The following is a 12,392-nucleotide window of genomic DNA, read 5'->3' as shown; positions in this document are numbered from 1 at the left end:
GGTGGGCCTGGGGCTGGGTGAGGAGAAACTTCCAGGTGCCTCTGGGCAAGGGTCAGGCTGCTCTCGGAGGCCAGTGGGGGCCAGGAGGCTGGCTGGCTGGCTTTCGACACTCCAGGACGCGTGCGGGCGGGCAGTGGTTCTAGCTGCTCTCTGCCCAGTTTTCCAGTCCGTTGTGGTTGACTGGTCAGTGGATACGAGAGTCGTGGCCTTGACGCGGGAGGTGATGTGGGGAAGGAAGGAGACAGGCCTGCCCTTCGCTAGAGGACCGGGAAGGCTGTCCACCCCCTGCAGACGGGGAACCCTGCTGGCCTTCACTGTGAAGCTGGTGGAGCCCAGCTTCCTCCCATGGCCACCGCAGACGTTTACCCCACGTGTGCCCCTGTGCTCTCACCCAGGACACCAACGGCCCGGTGAGAAGGGCAGCCCTGTCTCCACAGGAGAAAACCCAGGTGTATCTGTGACCTCAGCATCACCCCATGCTCAGTGCTGCTCTGGGCCTGGACTTTGGCTCCTAGAACAGACAGGGAGGCCAGCACACAGCCCATCACAGACGCACACCCAGACGGTGCTCATCTCAGACGGAACCCGGAATTCTCAAACCCCACCCTGAACATTCCCACCACACCTCAGGGGCCTGCTTCTCCACACCCCTGAGCTTCTCTCCACTCCCAGAGAAATTCTTTGGTAGAAAAAGCAGGTGCCGTTAGAGCCACAGGTCAGAATTTATTTCCTACCACCTCCTGGAGAGCATCTTCAAGGAGAGCGTTCTGTTCAACATCACTTACGCTTAAAAACAGAAAAGTATGGGAACTTCCCCGGTGGTCCAGTGGTTAAGACTCCGTGCTTCCACTGGAGGGGGTGGGGGTTTGATCCCTGGTTGGGGAACTAAGATCCCACATGCCACATGATGGAAAAACAGAAAAGTATGACTTGGTAAGGCACCAGGTAACCTGCCTCAGGGCCTTTGCACCTGCTGTTCCTTTTAGAAAACTGGGGAGAAGACCTGCCCTCCTCTGGGCTTGTGTAAGAGCTGGGTGGTTTCTCATAAGTGTGTCAAGCACAGAGATCAACATTACCAAAGGTTCATTTCTACACACATGGTGAAAAGAGATGACAATTGTAGAGGACCCCGTATTGTTAAATTATGACTGGCCTACACTGCAGGACTTATGCTAGGGTATTTCCCAAAGCACAACTCTGATAAAACGTCCTCCTCGATACCAAGCTGTAAGTTTAACAACGTCTGAGCTTTGAAGTGAATCAAATGTATATTTAACTCAAGCACATACTTTTAAAAACTTTTCTGCCCAAAACTCTATTTTCCCCAAGAAGTAAAAATGGAGGAAAACCTCGAGTACAATTGTGCATTTACTCTTCTATAAATCTTGCAACATATTAAAACCTGTTGCATTTCAGTGTCAACTTTCTGGATTTTTAGCACTAATAGTACAGGCTGCATCAAGCGGGGCTGAAAATGAAACACGAGTAAAGCGCTGGAACTGGACCACAGACGTGTTCCTCACCAACCGCTGGCCCTAAAGGCAGAGGGTGGCAAAGGTTCCCCCCTCCACCGGGGGACCAAGAAGAGCCCCATATGCTGTCACAGGCATAAAATTTCTTTCCAGTTTTGTGTTCAGTCTTAAAAATTAACTTGCATTTTACTCCATGACATTTGCTTTACTATAAAAATACTGTTTGAAATCACTTGCCAGTCAAATAACCCTTCCTCACCCCCTCCACACCAGGGCAGGCAGAGCCCCGTCTGGGAAGCTCACGGGTAGGTGAGCCAGACACCAAGCTTCGAACACATTTCATTAGGTCCGTTTGGGGCATTTCCACAAATGAAGTAATTTTATTCGCTCAGGTTGTAACTAAACGCACGCTTCAGGAAACAATGATATCAATTTCAATGTATTGAAAAATAAATAGTAAACAGCATGTTTTTCAGTTTTTAAACAAGGAAATGAGTTAATTTTATTTACTAATAGAAATAAAAGAAGCCTCTAACCTAAAGTGTAGCCTGATCATTTACTTTCTCTAAAAAGAAACACAAATTGGATTTTTTTTTTTTAACATAAAAAGGACAACACCCACAGAAAGATAAACTCCTCTACCGGCTGGCGCTACAGAGATTTCCCCAGTTACTGACTGATTTTGGTAGATCTGCATCACCACTGCAAGCCTGGCGTCACAATCTGATGCATTCAGCTACTTCTTGGCATCTCAGAAGCAGCCCCATCCCAGAGTAAAACTGCTCTCTGGCACTTTTGGCACTTTTTTCCCTCCAGAACATGAAGCCCTAAAAACCGCCACCTGGAAGAACACAAGCATGTCACAAATCTGTGGTTTTCTGACTGTTCCACAGTGAGGAGACAGTTGAGCAAGGGTGCTGTGGTCCCTGCCACCAACCGATCCCACACAAGGCGCTGTCTCTATCACCAGCGCCCTGAAAGGCATGTGTGGATTTCACTGGCTGTTTTAATAGGTTTCAAGAGACATTCATGTTAAAATAGGTTCTAAGAGACGTTCATGTTTTGTTTTAACATGGGCTCCAAAATGTGTGAAGATATACCTAGAATCACATCTCAAGGCATCGTCAAAAAGAGGTCTGTTCCAAAACGTGTTAAAAGAGGAAGGCAGGCTTCCCTCACAGCTGTTTCTGGGGCCACATTTTTCCCCATTAACTGTTTAAAAGTCTGAATCAGGAGCAAGAATGGCCACGTATATATCCATGCTTGCGTGCGTACACAAAGAAGTACCTTTACGCCGACTTAAGGAAAAAAAAGGACATTTTGTGTCCCCCAAACATCTGCCTGCTACAGGCCTTGCAAGAGGGTTCACGCCCCCTGCAGATGGGGCAAGGGAAGCCTAGAAGGTTAGAAACAACCCCGACAGGTCTCCTGAGCTCTGTCATCACAGAGGTTCAGGCAGCTGACTCATGTGTATGACAGCAAATACCATGCTCTGATCTCAACGTGAATCACTCCCTAAAGAAAACAGAGCTATCGCTTGCTACACTCCTCGTGGCATTTGGGCTGTTGATACGGTCTCAGGGTGAACAACTCCCATCAACAACTTTTCCTTTTTGGTCTACAGAGCACCATAGTTAGTGGCATGTCTTTTTGTTGGTTGCTTTTAAATCTTAAGCAACCAGGTATAAGAATACAACCAAAGTGACTGATTTGAGGTTTTATAGGCAGAGGTCTCTCTCTTTTTTTTCTCAGATTTTTGCTCCTTAAAAAAAGGGGAAAAAGTATGAGGTTTCAAGGCTAAGAGTTACTCTGACCGTAGCTGGCCCTCAATCAAGGGATGGCTAACCATGCCATTTCCTCTTTGATCTTCTGTGCATTATCTCGTGGCAAAATTTCACTCTGGACGCCCAGATCTGAGGTGCCTTTTCATATTAGATATAAATTAATCCAAAGGTCTAGAGCTCTACATTTCCAGAGTCACGACAAATGCTTAACTTACTTCAAAAATCTCTTGCATAAGTATCTCATCCCTCAGCTCAAACAAACGAGAAGGTCAAAGGCAAGAAAGGATACATACATTGGAGCACCTCCTATAATCCATATACACGCGCATTCTCTATACAGGTTCTACATGGTCAAAGGAGTTGTTTCAGCTAATATAGCCTCTAGTGTGGAGTTCGTCGGAACACAGCCCGTCGGGGCCCCACCAGCATCATACGAAACAGCAGTACTTCTTCCACCAGGACTTGGACAGGGTCTTCATCTTGTCCGGAGTCCTGCTCTTGGACTTCTTGGGCTGCTGCTGAGAGTCCGAGTACTGGATTCCGGCGACGATGGCTGCATCAAAGACCTCTTTGAGGTTCTTCTGAGTCAAGGCCGAGCACTCGATGTAGGAGGAAGCTTTGATCTCCTCAGCACACAACCTGGCCGCCTCCTCGGGTACAGGTTTCTCTTTGCATTTGTCCAGCTCGATGAGGACTTTGACGTCTTCTCTGAGATCCGACTGCGTCCCCACGAGAATGATGGGGGCTTTGGGACAGTGGCACCGAATCTCTGGCACCCATTTCTCACTGACGTTCTGGAAGGAGGAGGGGCCCACGACACTGAAGCACAGGAGGAAGATGTCGGCGCTGGTGTAGCACAGAGGCCGGAGCTTGTCAAACTCATCCTGCAAGCGAGCCAAGCACCCAAACGTTATCTTTTACATCAGTTCTCATCAGTACAAAGACCGTTTGAACATTTTTCTGGAAAGGGTCTGGCAGGTAACAGAAAGCCCACGAGGGATGGAAGGAAGAGCCAGAGTCCTCGAAAGGCCCCTGCTGCCAAGTGGGGCAATGCTCCCAGCCTCCGGAAACCTGCCTGACGCGCTCAACATTCTCCTTGATGCTCTAGACCTACTTGCAATTTACCATAGAAAAGGTCCTCAAATTAGATGGATTTTCAAAATAAAATGTACTTTCTCTAGGCTTCAGCGCAGAGTAACTCAGACCCATTCCTTCAACTCTGGCACTTAGTCAGGCTTTTAAAACGTACACAGTACCCACCCTGACCCCAGGGAACCCCGGTCTGTGAACCCAGAGCCTCTGTAAGGACCCATCCCTGCCCATCCTCACGGCAGCGATGAGCCATGCCTGCTCCATCCCACCTGCGCTGTGCACACCCAGGGCACATTCAGGGCACACGCGGTGCAGAATCACGGGAATCAGACACAGGTCTGGAGTTGAGGACCTGGACTTGGCCACTCTCATTAGGGACCCAGAGAATGCGTGCCTCTCAATGTCACATACAACACTGGTGAATACAGTCTCACACCTGCTGGATATAACACTTTCTTCTCGATTTATCTTTTTCTCCCTCCCTCCTTTTCTCTTACTTTCCCTCCCCTTCTTTTCTCTCCATGAATCCCAGAGGCCTCCATGCAGGATGCTTTGGGACGATAAGGAACCAGAGAAAGGGTGTACCCACCCAGCTTCTGAGGGATCGAGAACTGGATGGAACAAGTTAGAGTTGATCATATAAACCAACAACCCACCATGCTGCTGAAGGCCGTGCCACACTCACTCACTAACAGAGACGCCTGTGGGACTCCAGGCACCATGCAGCAGACACCAGGGGATTTGGCTGGGGACAGACAGACATGGCCTCAGCCCTTGTAGGGACATCTGTCTCCAAATCAGTGTTTCTTTACATCAAACACCCTAGAGTCCCCTGCAGCACCATATTTAGCTAACTGAAAGCTTTCACTCATCCCTCTTCTGGGAAGGTATTTACATCATCTCACTTCTATCTGAAATTTCTATATGTGGGTCCAACCATCCTCAGGTGTAAGGTGACAAATAGATTCCCAGCAGCAAGGAAAAGGTAAACGTCACCCAGGTATCTGCCGCTCAGTTGACACATATGATTATTTACGAACTATTATTTACGTGCATGTTATGTTGCATCTGTGGCCTTTTTCTAGGGATAAGGGAAGCCTGGATCTTTTTATTTGAGTTCACTTTCCTCATCTGAGGCTCCGTATTTCAGTTTGTGGGGCAACACCAAGTAACACTATTAAAGTCCACCAATATTAAAGTCATTCCTCAGGAAGGAATACGGCACCCCTCCGTGTCACTGCCACTTCTCCGACTTCTATATGCAAAAGTTAAAAAGAAAGAAAAAAAAAGACTTGGATTTCTTAGTGCCAACTTTGTGCTGAAAGAAGAAACACAGAAACCCATCCAGGTGGCCCACGGCCCAGCCACGAGGATCTTTTAATGAAACATTCCCTCTGTTCTCGGAGGCCCGCAAGGAAGAAGCACAGGACGGAGGCGTTGCCCTCGCTGCTGGCAGTCACCGCACCTGCTGGGCCCTGGATCTGGGGTTGCGTTACCAATAAAAAGAAAGGTGAGCAGAGGCCCAGGCCTTGTGACCGGGCTTTGGCGATCTGGCTCCCAGACCTCTGGAGGTTCTGGCTGAGGGACTTGGGAAGCAAGGCGGAAATTAAACCCTGCTGACCAGAAATCTTAGCTATCTGCTGAAATAAATGCAGCACACGTACATGTGATAAAGCCAACTGTAATGGACCCTCAAGGAAACATGTTCTGAGGCCCAGAGATGTGCCTGGGATTCAGGGCAGGGCAGGGCAGGGCCGGGTGGGATTGACAGGCCGCTGGACAGCAGTGCTGGTCAAGCTGCAGTCGGATTTCTTTTTTTTTTTTTTTTTTTGTGGTATGCGGGCCTCCCTCTGCTGCGGCCTCTCCCGTTGCGGAGCACAGGCTCCTGACGCGCAGGCCCAGCGGCCATGGCTCACAGGCCCAGCCGCTCGCCGGCGTGTGGGATCCTCCCAGACCGGGGCGCGAACCCGGTTCCCCTGCATCGGCAGGCGGACGCGCAACCACTGCGCCACCAGGGAAGCCCTCTTTTTTTTTTTTTAAGTGTAAAGATTTTCCCAAGTGCCTCATGGTTCAGAAGGGTGAAGAGTTTTAACCTGCTATTGGTCACTCTATTTCAGTCTGATCAATTTCACCGGGCGTGAAATTGATCACAGTGAAATTTCCACAGCATTAAAAACTCCTTTTAACATCTTACAAGCTCACTGAGCCCCCAACAAGAAAACCCCAAGGCACAAGAAGCGATTTCTAGTTATTTATCCAGCTCTCAGCTGCTATGTGAAACCTGCGTTTGGTCCCTAGGCGACGGCTACCGGTGCTCACATTCTCTGGGAGTTTGCAGAGGAGGTCGCTCGAGTCGCTGTGTCCTCAGGAAGCTACCATGACAACTGCCTGTGGGGGTGGGCGCAGTGCCACGGGCTGGGACAACATGAAGGAAATATGGCACATGTCAAATCAAGTCCCTTAAAAGGTAATTTATCAGATCTGGAGTAGGAAGGGTAGGAAAGGACTACCACCTTGCCCAGCTTTGCTTATGGTCAAAGCAAATACTGACACTTGGGGAGAGGGAAAAAACTGACTTTATCTCACCACCTGTGTATTTTTCACAAACAGTTTTTGAAGCTGGTTTTCTACAAATCTGTAGATGGCTGGCCTCATTCCTTACACAATTAGGCATACTTACTAATCAGGTAAGAAATACTGTGAATCTCAACAAAAAAACTGCTGGGAGGGCTTCCCTGGTGGCGCAGTGGTTAAGAATCCGCCTGCCAATGCAGAGGTCCCGGGTTCGAGCCCTGGTCCGGGAAGATCCTGCATGCCACGGAGCAACTAGGCCTGTATTCCACAACTATTGAGCCTGTGCTCTAGAGCCTGCAAACCACAACTACTGAGCCTTCGCTCTAGAGCCCGCGAGCCACAACTACTGAGCCCGCGAACCACAACTACTGAGCCTGCACTCTAGAGCCCGTGAGCCACAACTACTGAGCCCACGTGCCACAGCTACTGAAGCCCGCGTGCCTAGAGCCCGTGCTCCGCAACAAGAGAAGCCACTGCCATGAGAAGCCCACGCACTGCAACGGAGAGTAGCCCCCGCTCGCCGCAACTGGAGAAAGCCCACGCCCAGCAACGAAGACCCAACACAGCCAAAAATAAATAAATAAATAAATAAAACAATGGATCTATTAAACAAACAAACAAAAAAAACTGCTGGGAGATCAGAAGGATAATTTCCAAATAAACCAAAGCTTACCAACTTGCACCAAAACCTTTTCATTTCCCGAATTATGAGCTTTTTTCACGAAAATATGTTTAAAATGATTCTCTTGATGCCTTGACTTTGAAACAGACCGTATTAAGGAAAAAATTAAACTCTTTCTTGATAATTCAGGATCATTTCTACATAGTGTTCTTGGTAAAAGACCTATTCCTCTTTCAAAATTGCTCAGAGATCTTCCTCCTGGGTCTACCCATCCTGCCCCTTGAGCTGACTTTGCTGTCCTCCTCCTGTAACCTCAATGGTTTCTTTCACAAGTTCTACTAACAGGTAGACTGTAAGTCTGTTGAGGGGCAAGCCCATGACTTAAGTTTGCATCCCCCAGGACCCAGCACTCCATTTATTTATTGATCCAGTCTACAAACCGTGAATAAGCCCCATGCTGTGCCAGGCACCGAGCAGGCATGAGGCAGGGAACCCCAGCCCAGGAAGCCATGTCTGCCAGCAGAACCAACACCTGACAGGCGAGCCAGCGGTGGGCAGCTGCCTGCACTGGGCTGCCTGCTCCTCCCTAAAGGGTCCCAGATAAGCGCACCCTTTGGTGTCTTGAGTTTTCCTGCCTTCTGTCTTATTCTTGGGCTGTTCAGCTGCCACATCTTGCTTCAGCAGGGAGGTCTCTGTTTATGGAGGCGCTACTCGACCCTCATTTTATTTTATTTTTTGGCCGTGCTGTACGGCCTGCGGGATCCTAGTTCCCCGACCAGGGATCGAACCCACGCTCCCCACCTTGGAAATCCGGAGTCTCAACCACTGGACCTCCAGGGAAGTCCCGACCTTCATTTTAAAGATCAGAAAATCTGACCCGAGGTAGGAAAAACATTCTCACTTTATACAAAGCAATTAAGCTTTCATTATAAATAGCAGCAGGGCATCCAGAAAGATTAAATATTAGAAGAGCCTGTGTTCTTTGATTTTTCTTTTCCACGGGCAAGAAAATGCAGACCGGTTGTTTTTTTCTGCTCTGGGAAGCCCCAGTGGAAGGGTAAGGACAGAGCAGAAGAGGCTTGGCTATGACGTGTGTCACCGTGGCCACCGCCAAACCAGCGTTCTGCTGAGGATCGAGGCTGCCCGGTCTTGTGTCACATCAAAGTTTGAAAAACAAAGCCCTGACTGAATTTGCTGTCCCAAGTGGGTGAGTAAATGAGAAGCCCTGGTTTGGAGGAGGTTCTTGGGGATACTGGAAAGCCAGCTTCCTCTTTAATGTATACGATCGTGTGACACCTCAGAAGTGAAGTGGGCACTTTTACCTGCCAACAAAGTACCCCAGCACTTTCTCAAGTGCCGGAGAGACTACATGCTCAGTAACTGTCACTTTGGCAAACTCAAGAGACGGCACCCTGGGCTCTCAGAGAGCACGGTGAGAACTCAGTGACGTGAGCGCCATTCGGGGGGACCGGGGTCCCTGGAGCTCTTCAGGGACACCCCAAAGGGGACCTCACACCGGGCCGTCCCACCAGCTCCCTGGCTGCCTCGTCCAAGTGCCTGGCCAAGACAGGAATAAATGTCCGCGATTCAGAAGGATCAAGTCCTGGCCAATTCATTCCTCCAGCTCAGGACAGCCTGGGCCGCTTCAACTTGCTTCAACCCCAGCAAGTCCGACCATGCTTAGGAAGGGAAACATTAACACTTACTGACATGAACTCCATCTTTTTCTTGAGTAAGTTTATTAAGTATCTGGCTCGTTGACCTTTAATAAAACGATCGTAAGCTACGGCCGACTTACTTTGAGAAATGAGTACAAAGCAACATTGATAATTTTTAATAAAAACCAGAAAGTAAATAAGATCAGAAATTCCCAGAAGATAAGAAACGCTCTTGACCCTGTTTCCCCCTGTCCTGCCCACACAGAGCCGGGCCAAACCCTGTTTATTGGCACGGAGCTCTGTGTCCCCACCACCACCCTCTGCGAGGGGCCATCCATGGGGGTGGGGCTCTAGAATGGCCCAGCTGGGGCTGGGGCGAAGGGCTTTCAAAGGCCCTTTCCTCGCCCAGCACTGAGCAGCGTTGTGATACTGACCTGTCCTGCAGTGTCACAGAGCTGGAGTCTCACGGGCCGCCCATCCACGGAAACCACAGCTTAAAAATAAGACCAAAAGGACTGTCAGGGGGTCTCTTTTAACCTTTTCCAGAAGAATAATAGTTTTAATTTGTATGACCATTCTCACTCCAAACCCTTCAGCTCCTATTCTGGGTCCCCAGTGAATTCAAGACTTGCCTACAACAAAGAGGCCCGGGAGGCACTTTTGCACCCAAACCTGCAGGGCGGGCAATTCGCTCCGTGCCCCAGAGAAGGCAGGAGGCCAGAAACTTTGATGGCACCCAGAAGGGCCTGCGCTTTTCTCCCAGCCCCAGAAGATTTATTTTCCCGTCACACTTGTTTCCAAAAACCCAAAAACAACACTGGGGGGTAAGTGGGAACCAACCTTGCAGCTTTAAGTCAGTGGAAAATCTCACAAATAATTCTGTTTTCCCTTGGGAAACGTTCGGTGACTTTCGGGTTTATCATAAAAGTGCGGCTTGTTTTTAGAACACGTGCAAACACAGGCTGCCCGCATTGTCCTGCTTATAAAAGAGGGCACAGCTTATCTCTCCATGTCAGCTCAAAGAGCGGATTAAAAGAGAAAAGGAAAGGAAAGAAAACCATGCCCACCTTTCCACTGGGAAGGGGTATCCGGGGAGGGGCCTGCATCAGGGCGCTGCTCTGAGGTTTCTATTTGAACGAAGTACTCAGTTTTGTCTAAATACAACTTTCTAAATCGTTTATACATGTTTACACTACTCAGTTGGGAGGAGGAAAAAAAAGGAAAAAAACAATATCGTTTAGGTGGGAAACCCAGTAGCACAGCACTGCTTTACCTAGGGTGCCTTCCAGGTGGATGAAAGCAAGTCCTTGCCATCATGACTTTCCAAAAGATCGAGAAGCTTGTGTGTGTGTGCTTTAAAAAAAAACAGAAAAAAACAGGGAAAGTGTTTCACCCTAGCTTCCGTGGATTTTAACTTTTTCTTAAATTTCAAAAAGACTTGAAAAATCAAGAGTAAGGACTCCTTTATCTTGGTAGCTACCAAACCAAATGACATAGCACTGTACACATAAGAGCTTTCAGTAGCTTAAAGAGATACTGAAAAGATACTAAGACTCAGTAACAGAGCCCACGGGGGCGGTGGAAGCGGGGGCAGGGGAAGCGATGGGGCTCGGAGGAAAGAAGCTGTGTTTACTCTCCAGGTTTAATCCAAACCTCGGCCTTCCCTAGTGCTTCTAGTGCCATTTCCACTAGATCCACTCTCTTCGCCCGTCTCCGCGGCTCTTTAAAGTGGAGACGCCCTCGGGAGGGAAGCCACCGACAGGCAAGGACGGACCCTCAGGCCACAGGTAATGGCACCTGCGCGTCACCTTCCGATCGAAACCCGGCAGCAGCGCCAGCAGCGTCGACCTGACGCAACTTCTCTACCCAGGAAACTGACCAGGCCACCTGGGCGCGACCTGTTAGACCCCACCGTCTGCCCCTGAATGGCGAGGCGACCGCCGCTCCCCGCGCCCGGGTTAGGGCTCCCGGCCCCCGCGGCCCCGTGCCCCCGCAGGCCCCCGGCCCCGCTCACCTGAGAAGTTGTCGAAGGCGGTGGGGATGTACTCGGTGGGGTAGCCGTTGGTGGTGTAGCTCACCACCAGGCTGGTCTTGCCCACCGCGCCGTCGCCGACCAGCACGCACTTGACGCCGCGCCCCTCCGCGCCGCCCGCGCGCTCCCGGCCCCCCGGCGCCCCGGGCCCGCGCCCCCCACGCTCCCGGCGGGGAGGCACGGGCGGCGCCTCGCAGCGGCCCGGGAACGCGGGGTCCCCCTGCTGCGGGGGCATCGGCCCGCGCCCGCCGCGGGGGGAGCTGTCCCCGACCCAGACGCGCGGTGCAGACAAAGGCGGCCGGGCGGCTCGGGCTGGACTCGGGCTCGCGCGGCGCCGGCTCCGTTCCGCGGCCGAGGACTGCGGGCCGAGCGGCGCGGGGCCCCGCGCTGTCTCCTCCCGCTTCCCGGCGGCCAGGCGCGCTGGGGGCGGGCGCGGGGAGGAGGCGGGGCGGCCGTTCGCTCCCCGCGCCGGGCCCACAGCGCCCCCGCCTGCGCGCCGCGCTCTGCGCTCGAGCCGGAGCCGGGCGCGCGGGGGGCTGGACCGCGGCCGCGGGCGCGGGACCCAGACAGCCGCCGGGGGGCCCCCGGACGCCCGATTGGGGCGGCGCCGAGGGGCCGGGCCGGCCGAGGGCAGCTCCTCCCGGCGCCGACACTGACGCCGCCGCCTAGAGGCCCGCGGTCCCGCCTCCTGCGCCCACGCGGCCGGCGGCCAGGCTCCTCCCGGCCCCGCGGCCCTCGCCCCCTTCTCCACGCGGTCCCGGCCTCCTCGGCCACAGCGCTGCATCCGAGGGGGGCAGTGAAATGCCTGGGGGACAGTTGTCGGAAGGAGGCTGAATTAACAGCCAACTTTTAGTTTAAAGTCTAGCCGCTGCCCGTCGTGTGGTTTTTCTTCTTCCGAAGTAATGTATTCTATCATTTGGGAGCAAAAGAACGTCAGGTCCTTTGTTAATGCTCGTGTGACTTTCTCTTTTGCGTGCCCTGAACCAGCAAATGTCTTTATAGCCCCAATTCCTTCATTTGCTTAAATGTAATGTGGTGATGTTAGTATTATGGGGGGTGTGGGGGAGGGCGGAATCCGTTTATCTGTTACTCCTTTCTCCTACATCTAGTCAGCAATCCATCCGGAAAGACAGGGAAGCCTTTCTGGGCCTAGTCCGG

General features: G+C 51.5%; 1 protein-coding gene across 1 annotated transcript; it reads right to left on the bottom strand.

Annotated features, from left to right (window-relative positions):
• Window positions 1–1,802: 1,802 nt before the first annotated feature.
• On the bottom strand, window positions 1,803–11,565 carry RHOU (ras homolog family member U). Its single transcript, XM_024117557.3, has 3 exons — window positions 11,217–11,565; window positions 9,637–9,695; window positions 1,803–4,140 (listed from the first exon to the last, which is right to left on the bottom strand). The coding sequence occupies exons 1-3, from the start codon at window positions 11,467–11,469 to the stop codon at window positions 3,685–3,687; spliced, it is 768 nt and encodes a 255-aa protein (XP_023973325.1). The 5' UTR covers window positions 11,470–11,565; the 3' UTR covers window positions 1,803–3,684.
• Window positions 11,566–12,392: the final 827 nt, after the last annotated feature.

Source organism: Physeter macrocephalus, chromosome 20 (genome assembly GCF_002837175.3).
Source record: "Physeter macrocephalus isolate SW-GA chromosome 20, ASM283717v5, whole genome shotgun sequence".
NCBI lineage: Eukaryota > Metazoa > Chordata > Mammalia > Artiodactyla > Physeteridae > Physeter > Physeter macrocephalus.
Note: the sequence above shows the minus strand (reverse complement) of the source record. Positions and strands in the feature narration are given on the sequence as shown.